General features: G+C 34.8%; 1 protein-coding gene across 1 annotated transcript; it reads right to left on the bottom strand.

Moving 5' to 3' along the window:
* Positions 1-8,475: 8,475 nt before the first annotated feature.
* LOC110449728 (ubiquitin carboxyl-terminal hydrolase MINDY-3-like) lies at positions 8,476-22,006 on the bottom strand. Its single transcript, XM_021496779.1, has 12 exons — positions 21,818-22,006; positions 19,927-20,070; positions 18,334-18,559; positions 17,996-18,110; positions 17,727-17,800; positions 17,297-17,376; positions 15,564-15,727; positions 13,463-13,543; positions 12,133-12,205; positions 11,506-11,578; positions 10,861-11,023; positions 8,476-10,546 (listed from the first exon to the last, which is right to left on the bottom strand). Exons 1-12 carry the CDS (start codon positions 21,921-21,923, stop codon positions 10,397-10,399), a joined length of 1,449 nt encoding a protein of 482 aa, XP_021352454.1. The 5' UTR covers positions 21,924-22,006; the 3' UTR covers positions 8,476-10,396.
* Between the last annotated feature and the right edge of the window lie 46 nt (positions 22,007-22,052).

Here is a 22,052-nt window from a genome sequence, read left to right as displayed (position 1 = left end):
TCAACCCAGACAAAACAACGCTAACATCAACACAGACAAAACAACGATAATATCAACAGAGGCAAAAGCACGCTAACATCAACGGAGACAAAACAACGCTAACATCAACAGAGACAAAACAACCCTCCCATCAACCCAGACAAAACAACGCTAACATCAACACAGACAAAACAACGATAATATCAACAGAGGCAAAAGCACGCTAACATCAACGGAGACAAAACAACGCTAACATCAACAGAGACAAAACAACCCTCCCATCAACCCAGACAAAACAACGCTAACATCAACACAGACAAAACAACGATAATATCAACAGAGGCAAAAGCACGCTAACATCAACGGAGACAAAACAACGCTAACATCAACAGAGACAAAACAACCCTCCCATCAACCCAGACAAAACAACGCTAACATCAACACAGACAAAACAACGCTAATATCAACAGAGGCAAAAGCACGCTAACATCAACGGAGACAAAACAACGCTAACATCAACAGAGACAAAACAACCCTCCCATCAACACAGACAAAACAACGCTAACATTAACACAGACAAAACAACGCTAACCTCAACACAGACAAATAACCCTCCCATCAACACAGACAAAACATCTGTATCATTAACAAAGACAAAGCAACACTAACATTAACGGAGACAAAACAACCCTCCCATCAACACAGACAAAACAACGCTAACATCAACACAGACAAAACAACGCTAATATCAACAGAGGCAAAACAACGCTTATATCAACAGAGATAACACATCGCTAACATCAACAGAGACAAAACATTGCTAACATCATTACAGACAAAACAACCCCTGCATCAACACTGAAAAAACAACCCTCCCATCAACACAGACAAAACAACGCTAACATCAACACAGACAAAACAACGCAAATATCAACAGAGGCAAAACAACGCTAACATCAACACAGACAAAACAACCCTCCCATCAACAAAGACAAAACAACCCTAACTTGAACACAGACAAAACAACAATTAATTCCTCACATACAAAACATTTATGACATCATCACGTACAACACAACCGTCACATTTACACAGACAAAACAATCTTCAAATTGATACAGACTAAACAACCCTCACATCAACAGAGACAAAACAACGCTAACATCAACAGAGACAAAACAACGCTAACATCAACGGAGACAAAACAACGCTAACACCATTACAGACAAAACAACCCTCACATCAACAGACAAAACAACGCTAACATCAACACAGACAAAACAACGCTAACATCTACAGAGACAAAACAACGCTAACATCAACAGAGACAAAACAACGCTAACACCATTACAGACAAAACAACCCTCACATCAACACAGACAAAACAACCCTCCCATCAACAAAGACAAAACAACCATCACATCAACAGAGACAAAACAACCCTCCCATCAACAAAGAAAAAATAATCCTCTCATCAACAGAGACAAAACATTGCTAGCATCATTACAGACAAAACAACCCCCACATCAACACTGACAAAACAACCCTCCCATCAACACAGACAAAACAACGCTAACATCAACACAGACAAAACACCGCTAACATCCTTACAGAAAGAAAAAACACAGTATAAACACAAACAAAACAACCATTATATCAACAGAGTAAAAACGATCCTTACATTATCACAGACAAACAATCCTTACATCAACACACACAAAACAACCCTAACAGTTACGAAGACAAAACAACCATTACATCATTACAGAAAAAAAACCTCAGTATTAACCCAAACAAAACAACCCTAATATCAACACAGGAATAACCAAAACAACACTAACAATTACAAAGAAAAAACAACCCTAACATAAACGTAGACAGCACAATCCCCTAGCATAAGCATAGACGAAACAACCCTAACAATAACAATAAAAAAGACAAAACAAACCATAGCATCATCATAGACAAAACAACCCTTACATGAATACAGACAAAACAATCTTAACAATTACAAAGACAAAACAATCCTAACATCAACATAGACATAACAGTCCCCTAGAATTAGCACAGACAAAACCACCCTGGCATCAACAAAGACAAAACAACCATAATATAAACACAGGCAAAGCAACCCTAACATTAACACAGACAAAGCAACCCTAATATGAACACAGGCAAAGCAACCTTAACATTAAAACAGACAAAGCAACCTGAATATATAAACACGCAAAGCAACCATTATATTAACAAAGACAAAGCAACCCTAACATTAACACAGACAAGCAACCCATACATAACCCCGGCAAAGCAACCCATACATAAACACAGACAAAGCAACCCATACATAAACACAGACAAAGCAACTCTAACATTAGCACAGACAAAGCAACTCTAACATCAACACAGACAAAGCAACTCTAACATTATAACAGACAAAACAACTCTAACATAAACACAGACAAAACATCTCTAACATGAACACAGACAAAGCAACTCTAACATAAACACAGACAAAACAACTCTGACATTTTAACAGACAAAACAACTCTAACATTAACACAGACAAAACATCTCTAACATAAACACAGACAAAACATCTCTAACATTAACACAGACAAAGCAACTCTAACATGATAACAGACAAAACAACTCTAACATTAACACAGACAAAGCAACTCAAACATGATAACAGACAAAGCAACTCTAGCATAAACACAGACAAAACATCTCTAACATGAACACAGACAAAGCAACTCAAACATGATAACAGACAAAACAACTCTAACATAAACACAGACAAAACATCTCTAACATGATAACAGACAAAGCAACTAACATTATAACAGACAAAACAACTCAAACATGATAACAGACAAAACAACTCTAACATTAACACAGACAAATCAACTCTAACATTAACACAGACAAAACAACTCTAACATAAACACAGACAAAACATCTCTAACATTATAAAAGACAAAACAACTCTAATATTATAACAGACAAAACAACTAACATTATAACAGACAAAACAACTCTAATATTATAACAGACAAAACAACTAACATTATAACAGACAAAACAACTCTAATATTATAACAGACAAAACAACTAACATTATAACAGACAAAACAACTCTAATATTATAACAGACAAAACAACTAACATTATAACAGACAAAACAACTCTAACATTATAACAGACAAAACAACTAACATTATAACAGACAAAGCAACTCTAACATTATAACAGACAAAACAACTAACATTATAACAGACAAAGCAACTCTAACATTATAACAGACAAAACAACTAACATTATAACAGACAAAACAACTCTAACATTATAACAGACAAAACAACTAACATTATAACCGACAAAGCAACTCTAACATTATAACAGACAAAACAACTAACATTATAACAGACAAAACAACTAACATTATAACAGACAAAGCAACTCTAACATTATAACAGACAAAACAACTAACATTATAACAGACAAAGCAACTCTAACATTATAACAGACAAAACAACTAACATTATAACAGACAAAGCAACTCTAACATTATAACAGACAAAACAACTAACATTATAACAGACAAAACAACTCTAACATTATAACAGACAAAACAACTAACATTATAACAGACAAAACAACTCTAATATTATAACAGACAAAACAACTAACATTATAACAGACAAAACAACTCTAATATTATAACAGACAAAACAACTAACATTATAACAGACAAAGCAACTCTAACATTATAACAGACAAAACAACTAACATTATAACAGACAAAACAACTCTAACATTAACACAGACAAAGCAACTCTAACATCATAACAGACAAAACAACTAACATTATAACAGACAAAACAACTCTAACATTAACACAGACAAAGCAACTCTAACATTAGCACAGACAAAGCAACTCTAACATCAACACAGACAAAGCAACTCTTACATCAACACAGACAAAGCAACTCTAACATTAACACAGACAAAACATCTCTAACATTAACACAGACAAAGCAACTCTAACATTATAACAGACAAAACAACTCTAACATCAACACAGACAAAGCAACTCTAACATCGACACAGACAAAGCAACCCTAACATTGACACAGACAAATCCTCCCTAACATTAACACAGACAAAGCAACCCTAACATCGACACAGACAAAGCAACCCTAACATTAACACTGACAAAGCAACTCTAACATTAACAAAGACAAAGCAACCCTAACATAAACACAGACAAAGCAACCCTAACATTAACACAGACAAAGCAACCATAACATTGACAAAGACAAAGCAACTCTAACATTAACACAGACAAAGCAACCCTAACATCGACACAGACAAAGCAACCCTAACATTAACACAGACAAAGCAACTCTAACATTAACAAAGACAAAGTTACTGTAACATGAACACAGACTTAACAACACTTACATAGTGTAAATCATCACATACAAAGCAACATTAACACTAACAAAGAATAAACAACCCGAACTTGAACACTGACAAAACAACAGTTACATCGGCACAGTCAAAAAAACACTTACATCATCACAGACAAAACAAGTATATCTTTATTACGGACAAAACAACTCTAATAATTACACAGACAAAGCAACCCTAACATTAACACAGACAAACCAACACTAGCATTAACACTGACAAAGCAACTGTAACATAAACACAGACAAAACAACTCTTAAATACACACAGACAAAACAACCCTAACATTAACAGACACAAAACAACACTAGCATTAACAGACACAAAACAACACTAGCATTAACACTGACAAAGCAACACTAGCATTAACACAGACAAAGCAACTCTAACATGATAACAGACAAAACATCTCTAACATAAACACAGACAAAACATCTCTAACATTAACACGGACAAAGCAACTCTAACATTATAACAGACAAAGCAACTCTAACATTATAACAGACAAAACAACTCTAACATAAACATTTAAACAATTCTATCAATGTCAGACGGTTTCCTTTGCATTTAAATAATTCTATAAATGTCAGAGGGTCTCCTTTACATTTAAACAATTCTATCAATGTCAGAGGATCTCCTTTACATGTAAACAATTCTATCATTGTCAGACGGTCTACTTTACATGTAAACAATTCTATCAATGTCAGAGGATCTCCTTTACATGTAAACAATTCTATCATTGTCAGACGGTCTACTTTACATGTAAACAATTCTATCAATGTCAGAGGTTCTCCTTTACATGTAAACAATTCTATCATTGTCAGACGGGCTCCTTTACATGTAAACAATTCTATCAATGTCAGAGGTTCTCCTTTACATGTAAACAATTCTATCATTGTCAGACGGTCTACTTTACATGTAAACAATTCTATCAATGTCAATCATAACAGACAAAACAACTAACATTATAACAGACAAAACAACTCTAACATAAACACAGACAAAGCAACTCAAACATGATAACAGACAAAACAACTCTAACATAAACACAGACAAAACATCTCTAACATTAACACGGACAAAGCAACTCTAACATTATAACAGACATAGCAACTCTAACATTATAACAGACAAAACAACTCTAACATAAACACAGACAAAGCAACTCAAACATGATAACAGACAAAACAACTCTAACATAAACACAGACAAAACAACTCTGACATTTTAACAGACAAAACAACTCTAACATTAACACAGACAAAGCAACTCTAACATTATAACAGACATAGCAACTCTAACATTATAACAGACAAAACAACTCTAACATCAACACAGACAAAGCAACTCTAACATTATAACAGACATAGCAACTCTAACATTATAACAGACAAAACAAATCTAACATAAACATTTAAACAATTCTATCAATGTCAGAGGATCTCCTTTACATGTAAACAATTCTATCATTGTCAGACGGTCTCCTTTACATGTAAACAATTCTATCATTGTCAGACGGGCTCCTTTACATGTAAACAATTCTATCATTGTCAGACGGGCTCCTTTACATGTAAACAATTCTATCAATGTCAGATGGTCTCCTTTACATGTAAACAATTCTATCATTGTCAGACGGTCTACTTTACATGTAAACAATTCTATCAATGTCAGACGGTCTCCTTTACATTTGAACAATTCTATCAATGTCAGATGGTCTCCTTTACATTTAAACAATTCTATCAATGTCAGAGGATCTCCTTTACATGTAAACAATTCTATCAATGTCAGAGGATCTCCTTTACATGTAAACAATTCTATCATTGTCAGACGGGCTCCTTTACATGTAAACAATTCTATCATTGTCAGACGGTCTACTTTACATGTAAACAATTCTATCAATGTCAATCATAACAGACAAAACAACTAACATTATAACAGACAAAACAACTAACATTATAACAGACAAAACAACTAACATTATAACAGACAAAACAACTAACATTATAACAGACAAAACAACTCTAACATAAACATTAAAACAATTCTATCAATGTCAGACGGTTTCCTTTGCATTTAAATAATTCTATAAATGTCAGAGGGTCTCCTTTACATTTAAACAATTCTATAAAACAACTCTAACATCAACACAGACAAAGCAACTCTAACATCGACACAGACAAAGCAACCCTAACATTAACACAGACAAAGCAACTCTAACATGATAACAGGCAAAACATCTCTAACATAAACACAGACAAAACATCTCTAACATTAACACGGACAAAGCAACTCTAACATTATAACAGACATAGCAACTCTAACATTATAACAGACAAAACAACTCTAACATAAACATTAAAACAATTCTATCAATGTCAGACGGTTTCCTTTGCATTTAAATAATTCTATAAAAACAACTCTAACATTAACACAGACAAAGCAACTCAAACATGATAACAGACAAAACAACTCTAACATAAGCATTTAAACAATTCTATCAATGTCAGACGGTTTCCTTTGCATTTAAATAATTCTATAAATGTCAGAGGGTCTCCTATACATTTAAACAATTCTATCAATGTCAGAGGGTCTCCTTTACATTTAAACAATCATAAATGTAGCATAAGCATAAACTTTACGAAAACCCCCAAAAAATGAGATGTTGTTAGAAGTATGTTTAGGGACATTAGAAAAATTATATACATTAAAAAATGATTTACCCTTACTTGGTACATGATTAAGTAGTTAATTATAGTTATTTGATTTCCACTAAATGATCCTTCAGGTCATTTGCTTTTAATATTTATTCACAGGCTGATGTCATGAATTAAAATTTTGAATCAATGTAATAAAGGTTTCACACATCCAGCATGCTGTTCTTATTGTAATATTAGCGTTTATTAATGGTATCTATATATAAGTATGAAAAGGAAAGTGTTGGTGCGTGAACTCCTGTATAAGGGGTCAATATTTATTTGATGCTTGAGCATTCACATGCCGAGTAAACTCCGCTATTTGGTTACGTATACGTACTTACCTATACAATTCTGGTCTACATTTTTTAAAGAGATGCCAATTTTGGCCTGTTGGTGGCTATGACAGATAAGTTATATATTTTCGTATATATATCGTTTGGTTACGCCGTCATGATACGACATTAAGGACAAGGTCACCAGTGAAGGCCAAAGTTCAGATAATTATAACGTATAACGTTACCCAGAGCCTTAATTGAGAACATAAAATAAGACACATTTCATGGCACATAACTTTTTTTGAAATAATATTCATTTGAAAATTCTGATAGAAATTCGACACGGAAATAGTTTAAAATGTTTGAATATTTTTTTTCTTGTCCAACTGTTGATTTAGTTCCATCCAGAAGTTCCTTTTTGTTGTCGTCATCACATCTGATCAGGATCATTATTTGTGGGCACTTTACTGTGGTCAGTGTAAATATGACAAAATCAGAGACTAAACTTTTGGCATGATTAACTTGGCTTAAAGTGTACAGTACTTGGTACGAAGCTTACATGTGATCTTCCTCTTAATCTAAGATCGATGTCGTCCTCAAGCAGATATATAAATTTGTACTAAAATTACATACAGCACATAATCCTATATTTTAGTGGTGGACTCTTAGTACCATTCATGTGACTTTTTTCCCAGAAAAAGTCACAAAATTCTTGAAATAGTTTGGTGTAATCTTACTGAACCAACAAGAAGCTGGTCGAAGGCGGCTAACCTAAATAATAATACTGTAAAAGTTGACGTGTAGACATGTTTGTGTTTTGATCCTTTAAATGATCGCAGTGTGCAAATTCAATGAATATCCTACTTATCTTTAATTGATATAATCTATTAAATAGATATTCAAGCGTGTATATCGCTAATATATTCAATGTGAAAAATGCAAATATTCCCACTTTTACAGTAATCACGACACACAATTACGTAATCTTCAGCTAGAAATGATCAGAACCTTAAGGTCGACATAAATGAAAACAAAACATATATTTCTTAAAAAGAAAATCTCATAATTTATTGAGTAACATGGATGTATAAAATCAAAATAACTAAAAGTGATAAGAGCCATGCATTTGACATCTCCTAAACCTGCTCTCCAAACACATATCTTCCTACACCCCCGGAACATGTCATGATGAAATGGAAGGCACATGTTTAGATATTTGATTGGAATCAGGTATAAAAATAAAAGACCAATCACTAGGCTGATACCTGTCCTTTGATGATTACAGAGGACCAACAACCGACTTCAAAGTCAGTCAATTTTACCGTTTTGCTGCTGCACAATTCTTTTACATGGTTCAAAGGATAAAAACTAGTCTACTCACATCCACAAGGTGTGGCATACAAAGCCTACAATCCTACTGGGACATATTCCACGAGTTTATAGAAGATACATGTGATGAGACAGGATCCTTTGAATTTCGAAGATGAGCATTTGAAGCTCCGTTCATTCTGACCAGAATTCTAAAACCTGCTACTATTACCAAGTATTGATGAGATATAATATGGTAACAGTAGATTTGATTTCAGTGAAATATGCAAGGATCAGTATCAACATAACATTCAAGCAACTAACAAGTCAAAGTAAACAGAATCAGTACAAAGCATCAGTACAACACCTTCACAGTACATTAATAGGGAGACTAGGTGTGAAATGACAGTACCCTGATAATAAGGGTAAGAGAGTACTGCTCCACAGAAGATCCTAGACAGTGTTATATAATGTGTTATATGATAATAACTCAGTCACATTTCCTCGTACTGGATTTATGTCCCCATTCATTAGCAGTGCCACTATACCTGGGATTTGACTTACACAGTGTATAATTACCCCCTGTTTAACACACCTGGTTGAAATAACCCCAGGAAAGAGCTACAGTGACTGTTTTTTCAGCTAAAAATTGTAAAATTCCAGCAAACTAAAATGATAAGTTCTAAATCAAAGAATATAATACTCCACTTAGTCAAATATCTATGCTCACATTTTGATTTCATAGTGATCATAAGTTAATGTATTAAAACACCTAACTGTTGAGTCATGGCCCTGATGACCCACTAAGAGCACCCGTTGTCTATAACAGCAAGCAGGTTTATAGGCTTAATAATGGTAAGTTGCATGATTTTAATGTAAATATTAGTGATGAAAAATTTGATGAATTTAATCATGAATATTCAATTATCTTACAAATCAGCACTGGACAAAAATATAAAACATCCACAGTATAAGTGCTGCTGTATGGTCACATAATCCTCGTCAACAGAACCCACTGACCAGTACCCCACGCTACAAATTAATTGTGTACTTCATGGCATCACAACTTATTGTATGTAAGGCTAGGGTAAAGGTTATATATCAAGGTACAAGATATCAGTACAGAAACATCTCTCCATACTTTGATCCCAATGTAATCATGATATAAATGCTGGCATTGGTAATGGTGTTCCTTAGTAAGATGAACCTTTCCCATTTAACTCATTCACCCCTGAAATTTCATAATGAACTATTCCAACCTTTGAATTAGAAGAGTTCAAATGTGTGAATGAGTTAAACAGAAAAAGTATATAATTTTGGCCCCAAGCATAAAATTGACTGAAAGCACAATCAAATTGGAACATAATACCTTCTAGTCTTAAAAATGAATTCACCCATTTTGAATTTGCTGTCCCTAGGCTTAATACTCTCTGGTTTAAAAGAGAGAAAAATAGGCAAAAATAATACAGAGGCAGACATTTTGATAGACAATCCTGTCTAAGTAAGATGAATTTAACAACCATGTCAAAGAAAATACATTTGACAGACAATCTTATCATAGTAAGTTTGACAGAAAATCCTGTCAAAATTAAATATATTTGACAAAGAATTCTGTCCGTTTGCCTGAATAGGAACCATTATTAATGAGTAAGCACCAAGCAGTCCCTAATTAAGTGAAGGTATGTGATCCGAGTCCCATGTAACTTCAATTGTCGGCCATTTTGTTTCCAAGCACATTTTCATGGTGGATACGTCTGTGATGACCTGGACATCAAGTTCCTCTGGAATTGTGGCCCTCCCACTTTGGTAGCGCACCTGAGAACACAACACATTACCAGTGTGACTATACAGTATAACACAGAAATCAATCAGTTTGAGAATGTTCTTGTTTAGTATGACAATGATACTCTGTGTTTACTTCTACCTAGTCCAGGACTCTGATGATATAACAGTATTGAAGTATTCAAACAGAATGTGTTGACTTATCCCTGAACACAGATCTATGATATTCATGGCAGCAAAAAAGAGAGGTTCATGGACACTAATTACGGTTGGTTGAATAAGGTACACATATATAGTAACAATAACAGCCCCCAATGATAAATCAATAGTCAACCATCTGCCCTTACCTTGTTTTCTATACACGACCTGGCAAGTCCGTTATAATGGTACAGCGTAAAGGACCGTGGAGTATCAGTGTTGCTCTCCCCTGGATAGAACTCTTCCATGAAACAGTGCATGGTGATTATACCCAGACTCTCAGCGTCCAGCTTAGTGGTCATAATGTCGACACTAAAAATACCAAGAACAAAACAATATACCACAGATCTCAATGAAAGGTTGATAACTGAACATTTAACAGCAACAATCAAACTAACGGATAGGTTGACTTTATTAAGGTATTACTCCGTTATACATCTGTGGGAGAAAGCAGGGTGAAAAAATACTGACTACCTTAAACCAAACAATATTAATTTTGTTCACAATTTAATAGAGATTAAAATATCATAGTTTGAAAACTGCTTATTTAAATCATGCTAACATAATTTTTTATAGTAGCTAGTTCATACAAGAACTATTCAAGTCTAAGCTGTTAAACCCTCTGGAACATGATAAACAAACACTGCACTGGACCTCGATCACCGACCGTGTGTACAGATTGGTCCATGTTCAATTATTTATAAATCAGTACATCTAATAAATATCTAGCCATCAACTTTCAGTTTAAAATTAATGTAAAATACAACATGCTGGTAACCAGACTGAATACTCACTATTCTTTCTCAGACACTAGATTTAAGGCACTCATAAGATCTGCCAGCTGAATTGTTGATATAAAGCCATTTCCTGTCAAAAACAATACAACAGAGTCAATATGAATCTGACACAGGAAGTTAAGACATTCCTGAGATTTGCTTACAAAGAAAAACAGTAAATTTTAGTCTAGAATTTTACTCAATAGCCACAAGATACAACAGGAAAGATACTTGTTCAAACAACACTTACTGATTGATAAAATTTAGCTTAGCATTTTTCTTTTAAAATTTTAATATATTTTATACCCCTTCAATTAACCATTCTTATACATCATAGCTGCAAAATCATAGTTTTGATGAGAATATGAAGTTTTTAACAGAAGCTACACAAATATTTTTTTACAACAAATTGGTAAACTAAGAGAATGGCCAAATTGATTATTTTCATGTAGGTAATTATTGAGTATGGTCACCAATGAACATAGAAAAGAAATATCATGCCACATTTTCCTTTCTGTTTATTTTTTCTGTGTTTTTTTAAATCAAACACATCTTTATCAATAAAAATCTGTAATGTATTAAATATTTAATTAAGGCTTTAAAAAGGACTAATTAGTATATAAAGCTCCCCATTACAAACCATACCTTCTGGATCAAACGACTGGAATATCTGTTTAGCAGTGAGATGAGGCGATTCTCTCACAACTAGATTCTCCTCCTGTAGAAAACAATTAAAAATACTATTACAATAATGGCACATACATTTAAAGCTTCAAATAGCAATGCTTTGCAATGTAATCTTCCATGATGACATCATAGTTCATGGCAACTGTTTCCCAAAATGGAAAACAGGATTAATGTATCTCTAAGAGAAACATACAGTTTCCAGGTATAACATCTGAGTGTTGTGGGAGAAACATACAGTTGTCTAGGTATAATATCGGAGTGTTGCGGGAGAAGCATACAGTTGTCTAGGTATAATATTGGAGGGTTGTGAGAGAAACATACAGTTGTCTAGGGATAATATCGGAGTGTTGCGGGAGAAGCATACAGTTGTCTAGGTATAATATCGGAGTGTTGCGGGAGAAGCATACAGTTGTCTAGGTATAATATCGGAGTGTTGCGGGAGAAGCATACAGTTGTCTAGGTATAATATTGGAGTGTTGTGTGAGAAACATACAGTTGTCTAGGTATAATATTGGAGTGTTGTGAGAGAAACATGCAGTTGTCTAGGTATAATATCGGCGTGTTGTGGGAGCAACATACAGTTGTCTAGGTATAATATTGGAGTGTTGTGAGAGAAACATGCAGTTGTCTAGGTATAATATCGGCGTGTTGTGGGAGCAACATACAGTTGTCTAGGTATAATATTGGAGTGTTGGGAGAGAAACATACAGTTGTCTAGGTATAATATTGGAGTGTTGTGAGAGAAACATGCAGTTGTCTAGGTATAATATCGGAGTGTTGCGGGAGAAACATACAGTTGTCACGGTATAATATCGGAGTGTTGTGAGAGAAAAAGGTCTCCGACTATGTCATGGTTGATTATCATGATCAAATTCTCCTTAGTTAATTTTTCAAACTGGAAAAGACCTCGGTAATCTTCATGAACTCGAGTTAGATAAACATGATAACAAAACTACACATATTGGGGAACCTCTATATCAATAACAAAATCATAATTACAAAGCATTTTATGTAATTTCTATTGACAACAGCATATAATCTGAAACATTGATCTGAATACAATGATTATTGTGCACATATTCAATGTACACATCCACAGTATTAAACATGCATCATTGACTTAACATTGCTACTGTCAAAGACTTGATTTAGCTCCAACATGATTGAGGCAAAACACTTCTTCATGTACCTACACATTCATATAGTTCAGGAATATTAATATTTTCTGCTGTTAATAACATTCACTTTTTATTGTGCATATAATATGATGTCTAATAGTAATACAGACCTTTGAAAACATGACTGTGAGGTGTGTCTCACTCCCCAGCAGCCACAAAGGATAGCGGGGGTTCTTTAGGTACCATCCCACCTGTAAAAATAGGGGAAACAGATGCAATATTTTAATATAAAGGGAAATTCTATAACTAAACAAAACATGACATTCACCTAAGTCACAGAATTTTGACACATGAAAAGATATCTTATATAGTGTCACAGGACACTGCAGGTGTCATGACTGGTGTCAGAGTAGTGTGACTTAATGGGTTGTTGTCTGGTGTCAGAGTAGTGTGACTTAATGGGTTGTTGTTTGGTGTCAGAATATTATGACTAAGTACTCAGTCATACTTAATTTAAAAAGAATCCCTTAAAGGGTCATCACGGTGAAGGAACTTTATTTTTTGTCTTTTTTCCAAATACTACATAAACATATCAAGTGAGACTCCTTATGGAAAAATACAATCGGATTTGGCTGAAATAGATTCATAAAAATGATTAAATCTAAGAAAATCATTGGTATTTCTACCTGTCTGACCAACGTTTTGTTCAGGGATTTCCTTCTAATAGCGCATGCGCATAGCACACCATTTCTTTGTAAACAAAATGACTGGCGGTGTGAAGTAAGCGAAAGAAAAGTGTTGTACCGTGTCAGCTACGAAACGAAAAGTTGCCAAATGGTCAGAAGTCATTATTGCAGATGGGCAGTATTCAAAGGAGAAAGTAACTGCCGTAGCAGTTAGTACGGTGCATGTATTCTTCCGGATAGTGGCCGGTTAAGCTGAAATGGAATCGACAGAAATGCTAGCGCTGTTTATGTTATGAATAAATATCTTAAAATATTAAGCTCACTAGTATCTTTGTCTGAGTTTGAACACAGATGAACTTAGTTCAATATGTTAATGGGCATGTATTGGAGAGAGTTTACTTTGTGTTTCTATAATTATACAGTGGTTTATGCGAAAGGAAGGGATAAGTGACTGGTTAGTTTGATTTTGCCATGAGGCCCTCCAAGGGATAACTGTTGTGATGGCCCACGGCGTATTTTCTGGGTCACCGAGATACGTGTTATCTAAGTCCGTGGATTTACATAATTTATAATATTACCGGGTTCAATAAAATGGTATGATTTAATTATATTGCTGAATTAAACGATTATTTTTGTTTTTACATGCAAGATTTAAATTAGTACTAATATGAATACCCGGCCTCCTCTGCCCCGGCAATATATAAAAAAAAATCAGAAAGGTTTGTCCCTTGGTGTAGGGAAGGTGTTTAGCCCCGTACCATCTGTACCGGCCACATTCCGGTACTAAATACAATATATATTTAAATATATCTACTTTATGTTTATGCCTATTATCATTGTTGACATTTAATTGTAAATGTATGACGGGAGAAGGCTGTGATAAATTGTAAAAACTTGTGCCCCATCCCTTGTTTAATTTTATTGGCAACAAATTTATGTTTAAAGCTAAATAAATTTAAATTCTGAACATTGGCAAGTGTGCAATTAACTTCTAATAATGAATAATGACTGTTCAATAAGTTCGAATACGGACTTAGAAATCATATTACTTGGTTTCATAGTGCGGTAAGAGGTTGCAGTTGCCTGACGGCCCCTCTCTGGGGGCCCCTTTGGAAACCGTTTCATCTCGCTCGCACCACTTGTGTTTACTGCCTAGTCAGGTGACGTTATCGGCGCTATTTTTAGCAGGGTTTTCCCGAAAAATTCAAGTGGTCAAACTGGACATTTGGAACGGACTATGAATATGTGGATAGCGAGGTAACATAAGTGGAAGTGCATACAATACATACATTCATTAAAAAAAAAACGCCTTTTCACGTGATGTCCCTTTAAATTTGGAGAGTCAAGATATAAATGAAAATAAGACAAGTCCTTTCAAAGCAATGTGTAAAAGCTCAATTTTGGAGTTCAAAAACATATTTGATTTCTTAGAAGTCTACTGAAGACGTGGCTATTTATCATCGTTTTATGTTTGTGAGGAAATTATACTCACCTCACAGTACCTCATGTGTTCTAGCAGTGTAAGAAAACCTAACGTTGCCTGTCAATGTATACCATGTAGTTCTGTAGGTAAAATTATACTCACCTCACAGTACCTCATGTGTTCTAGCAGTGTAAGGACACCTATTGTTGCCTGTCGATGTATACCATGTAGTTCTGTAGGTAAAATTATACTCACCTTACAGTACCTCATGTGTTCTAGTAGTGTAAGGAAACCTATCGTTGCCTGTCGATGTATACCATGTAGTTCTGTAGGTAAAATTCAGATGGTTTCAGCATTTTAAATTGAATAATTATACATGAAAAAAGCAGTTAAGTCCTATACACTTGTCCCAATCTGACAAGTGAGGTAATTGTATCATTGCCCCATTTACAATTTTTTGTATTTCCACTATGAACATCATTCAAAATATTTACAACTTATAACAACCTGACAACATTTATCACAGCCTAGAACTTCACCATTATCCAATACCACAATGGTTTGACCCATTTGCTTTCATTTGGTTTGGTTTTAATTTGTTTAACATCCTTTTAACAGCTAAGGTCATGTAAGGGCGTGCCTCCATGTGTGGTGTGTACAGATGCTTTCAAGCTGTACACGTGTCAATCACTGATGTGGAAACTGTAGTTCTTAATAGTCTAATCGATTTATATTTCAAATCATTAATATCATTGGCCATTGTGCTATGATATCAAAAACTCATAGAAAAAATCATGTCATCTTATTTTATGAATTTATTTGGAGAATAAAAACGGTACCTATGACCCTGAAAAGAATATAAATTGAAGACACAGGTACTGTTCTAAATCCGTAATCTTTGGAAGTATTGTGTATGTGAATGAGTGAAAATATGTCAGGATATAATGGTGTATCATATGTAAATAAATGTGGTGGATAAGGGTAGATATTATACAATTATGGACTTTTGTGCTGGTGAATATGATGTGATATGAACCCGAAAGAGTGATATTGACTGATATTGAACTTCAGGTTCATATCACATCATATTTACCAGCACAAAAGCCCATAACTGTTTTATTATATGTTTCAACAATAAAATAAACCAAAACAAAACTAAAGGTTCTGATTTTTGTACGCGATCCTCCGTGTAAAATTTAGCCAGGTTTGAAAACAACAGTTTATCATTGTAGCTTTCAAACGCATCGTCTAGATTATTTTTCTTAAGACAAGCATGGAGGACATGCACTGCGTGTCCAATGGCCTTTTTACGTTAACAGCATCTTTATCCTCGAATAGTTTTGGTATTTTTTGATGTAACGGAGGAGAAACGTTCGCCAGCAGCCATCTTCTAATGTCATATGACGGATCGCGTTCCAGTCTAACTGCGCATGCGCTACGACAGGTTCCGGGGAATTTCCATACAGGCTATATTTAGAAATGTTCATGTATATAATAACAGTTTTTATTTAATGTTCTCATCACTAATGATGCATCAACACTCAAGATATGATACGATTCATTGATCCATCGGTGAGTCATTACACCACTACTCATCACAATGTACCTAATTAAATCATGACAGGTTATATATATATATATATATGTATATATAGAACCTGTTGCTCTATATCAAATGTCATAAAAGTTCATTTTTATTTGTTGGATAATAAGCTATGATTCGGATCATGATAGCTCTGTCAAAACAAAAGTGTATTAACTTTAGCAATGGAGATTCGGTCAAGGGAGGTAATATTGTGATAACCCTTTTATGTTTGAGGAGACTCCGCCAAGAAAGTTTAAGAAGAATTTGCCAATGAACCTATTACGGTTCATTTAAGTACAATGGTACTTACTGAGGCCACAGACTTCTTTGTCATTGTCCCAAACATTGGTCACAGCCTTCCCGCTCAGTAATAGATTAATCAAACTTTGGCTGCAAAATAAAGGACAGATAATGCTTCAAACACACACGTTCCACATACAGATACAACTATTCTGAGAAATATACAGCAAGGGATATTTAGAAATATGTAAATTACATGAATCATTTTTTTAAAACAATGAATTTTGAATTTAATCATTTCAAAATTAATGCAGACAAATGAAAAGAAAAAGAACCTTAAGATAAAACTTCTACTTACTAATACTCCTATATAATACACTATATGTTACACACAAAATTAGCCAGAAACTTCAAATTCCCTCCTCCAAAGTTGCTAATGCAGTGTAATTTAAGAAATTACAATGCACATACCTTTAAGCAGAGAACCACAGATGACTTACCTCCCATGACCATGGATAGAGTCTATTAGTGACTCCCCAGGATCTTCTACTTCATTTTTTATTTGTTCTATACCCTGAATGTTTCAATTAAAGAATTAAATCAAAAGATGTTACTCGTGAAATAATATAGTTTGTAATTTTTAAAATATTTACATCAAAATAAATTTTATTCTGTATCTTTGCACTGGGACGGTATATTTAGTCAGAACTCTAGAATTGTACAGATTCCATACATACGGGTAATGTAAATCAACACATTTATCCCTCACCTTGGTCAATATAACTGAGTATAAATGTAATAAAACACCAAATTCATCTGTGAAATCTGGAATGCGAGATTTCATACACGTCCTGAGAGCATCTTCATCTTCACATTCAGTGCATCTACAATAAGCAAAACCATCAATGTATGTCTCCAGCTTAGACCAAATCAGATTTATGGAACTTTCCAAACAAACAATTTAGTATACCTGTATATATGTGTAAGCTTCTTATAAAGACAAAGACACAAAGGACTATAAAACCTCATAGTAACAGAAGAAACTCCAGATAGAAAATTTCATTATCATTTATCTAAGTCATTAATTGTAAGGGAGGGTTTAACAACCTGAGTCGTGAATGGAAAATATCCTCATCCATCCGTGGACGTTTAGGGCTCCTCTCCCCTTCCTCCTCCTGTTTTGCTCCGGCATCAGACGTTGACGCGCCCTGAGTATTCGATGGATTTTGTTCCGAGGAAGAGTTGTCAAGGGAGACAACTCTATAAGTACCAGATGCAACATCAATGAGAATTTCTGTTAGAGCTGTACATAATATATCCTTTGCCTGCTCCTCTACAAAACCAATCGATAGATAAAATATCAATATTTACTTTCTATACAAACAATGTACATATCAAATGTGTCGCAACGTTTCAAGACCAACTGGTTACTTTAATTTGTAAATTTCTAAACATTTTCTTCAGGTTGGTAAGTATGGATTATGAGAAGTTCTTTTTACACAACCAATAAAAATTTCTATGCGACGTTTCGATGACTAGTACAATATGTACACGGTCACCTTCATCAGACAAATGACCAATGAAGCATATGCACACAAAGGTGTAAAATGTGTACGAGTTGTCCATAGAATCAATGTCGATTTCGGTTACGCTGGAAACGTATACGTATGTACAATAGTTGTTATATATGTACCGAAATGACTCAAAAAACTGTGACACGTCGTATATTGGAGAGACTGGAAGGCGATTAGGGGTCCGCCTTGGTGAACACCGGAAAGATACAGAAACCCAAGAAGGTAAGAAATTCACCAGATCTGAAAAATTACAGTCGGAGTCCCAGATAAATAAATCGGCAATCACAGACCATGCCACACAGAAAAACCATGTGATTAACTGGGATAACTCCAAAGTTTTGGACAGATCTAGAGAGAGCAATCTGTTCAAGCAGCAGATAAAGGAAGCCACCTGGATACGCCGCAGTGGGCCAGTTCTAAATCGAGACGAGGGGGCTCAAAGACTCTCGCACATCTATGACCAAGTGTTAACAAAGTGTAGCTGAATTGAGTCATTTCGGTACATATATATAGATAAAAACTATTGTACATGTACATATGTTTCCAGCGTAACCGAAATCGACATCGATTTTATGGACAACTCGTACACATTTTACACCTTTGTATGCATACGCTTCATTGGTCATTTGTCTGATGAAGGTGACAGTGTACATATCCTACTAGTCATCGAAACGTCACATAGAACATTTTATTGGTTGTGTAAAAAGAACTTCTCATAATTTAATTTGTAAAGCTTTGATGGCTGAGTGAGCGATTAGTATTGTGACAAAATTATATATTTTTTATGTTACTCGACCCGGGACGTTTCGGTTACAGGTACATATGTAGGTTGTAGATCTAGCCCCCTCCCCTGTTACATGTATGTCAGTATCGGGTAATACAGATGATTCAGCTGGGCTAGATCTACATGTACACCAGCTGACATTCACATTATCTACAGTACACATCTCATTATTCTGTCAAACTAAAGCAACAAATAATTATAACAATCATAATTACTTTGACAAACTACAAGTGTATACATATAGTTACTTTTCTAATAGCTGGACTGACCGTCTTATTCAGGTCTGATACATAGCGTTAATACTGCTTGGTTTAATTTAATCAATGGGAGACAATTTTCTACCTGTAACTGAAGATATTTCCTTGTGTGGATTATCGTTAAACAGTGCCACCTTTAGAACATAGGCCTGAACAGGGGCAATAACTGCACATGGGCCGCCTTCATGCTGCACTAATGCTGTTGGCTCATCTTCACTGAACACAAATCCTGCAAATCAATCAAACTCCTTCATAAAATATCTAAAGTAACAAAATTGATATGACAATCTTTTAGTATAAATTAAAGCTACAATGTTTACAAGTTCACAGTTTATAAAGGTACAAAGTTCCAATATTCAGTTGTTTTTGTACTTTTCACACATTTTCAAAATGGTTTCTAGCTAATATAACGCATGAAAACTGAAAAAGGTTGGCATGTATGTTGAATACATACAAAATTAAGTAACAATCATGATCACTGTATCGATCTCTTTGCAAGCAATTTCTATTGAATCGTCACGTTATAGAAAAACAAATATTGGATACCAATAGTGTATGATAATTGTTGGCAATTAAATGTATAGTAAAACCTAGCCATAAAGTGGAACCTGTGAGGTCTAGATTAATAGTTTAAAGGGACATTACAGTGAAAAATATGTAGCGGGTACCGGTCCAACTGGACTGGGTCGATCGTCAGCGACCAGATAGCTCAATTGGTAGAGCATGCGGTTGTCTAGAGTTTGGAGAGTCCCGGGTTCAAACCCCGGTCTGGCCGTGCATTTTTCCTCTCATGTTATAGTGGTGCCTGGGACCAACCCTTGCTTCAAGCATTTGGTGTATGTTTGGCAAGGGGATATACTTGCCAAGACCTGGGTTGTAAATAGTTGTGTCTTTGGGGGAGAAGACTTAAAAATAAGGAGAGAGGATTTATTGTAGCAAAACTAGACTGGGTCAAAAGTCAGCGACCTGATCATGATAGCTCAATTGGTAAGCGTTCGTCTAGAGTTCGGAGGGTCCCCGGTTTGAACCCCGGTCTGGTCGTGCATTTTCCTCTCCTGTTACAAATACATCAACTACTTTGAAGTCACTAATTACACAGACTAAAACAAAATTTCAAAATCTTTAAGTTGGAATTGTTTACAATTTGATAAACCATGTAATTTCAAAGAATTTCAGTAAAATGAAAGGTTAACTTATATATATACATGTATGTCCGTTTTCTTGCAGGATAGGCAGTCCGGGATTCTGGGACTGAATGCTTGTGTGTGGTACGATTACGTCTTTCTTCTCATTTTACAATGATGCCTATGACCAACACTTGATTAAATATGTATTGTCATACATGAACAGTCAGTGCTTATTTAGGGGATACACAAACCTACATGTAGGTTGCAAATACTCTGTAGCTACTCTACAACACACTATAAGCAATGGAGGTGATATAATTTGTCATGTTGACACAAATTTATACAACTGAATAAACATATTTTTATGCACAATTGTACCTTATTGTACTTTTAATTTGATTATGTTGAAAGAATGACGCCCTTTTTTGTTTATAATATGTAAAAGAACTTAGTGTGTTTTTATTTCACTTTATTCCCCATTTCAGCAATAGAATTGTTACTCAAATGGGTAAAGTTCTGTTACCCAAATGCAGGATCATGACCCATATGCGCCGTTGTGTCCAACTTGTTTAAAATAACTTATATTTTTTATTATATACCACCATTGTGAACAGACGCGCACGCTGCACATAATACTCGAAAGAGTGTGTTGCAGAATATATAGATAGATAGATAGATATAGATGTATTCAAATTTGTCTGATAAGAGATCTAGACTTCTGACTTGAAAGGATGCACTAGAGTTCCAGTACTTTATTTCAAGTGAGAGGATGTTTCCTACTAGGATGTAATACAGTATCAGGCTGTAAACAGGTAAAATATTGAAATGCGGGTCGTGATGCCGAATTACCTTGTGTCCACCTTGCAAATATTTCGTCTTTCAATCCTGAACCCCACAACAAATTTCTGATGTCTTGAACACTTTGCACGTCCAATTTGACGGGAGTCGTAGCCATAGTGAAAGGTTATAATCACATTCCAAATAACAAAACTAATTTTTCATCGCTGCTGTGGCGCCATATTGTTTAATTTGAGGTGATCTTTGTCATCTCGACGCTCAGTGTAAATGGCATTTGCATAAGGAG

This window comes from Mizuhopecten yessoensis, unplaced genomic scaffold (assembly GCF_002113885.1).
Source record: "Mizuhopecten yessoensis strain PY_sf001 unplaced genomic scaffold, ASM211388v2 scaffold4805, whole genome shotgun sequence".
Lineage (NCBI taxonomy): Eukaryota > Metazoa > Mollusca > Bivalvia > Pectinida > Pectinidae > Mizuhopecten > Mizuhopecten yessoensis.
This window is presented reverse-complemented; position numbering and strand designations above follow the sequence as displayed.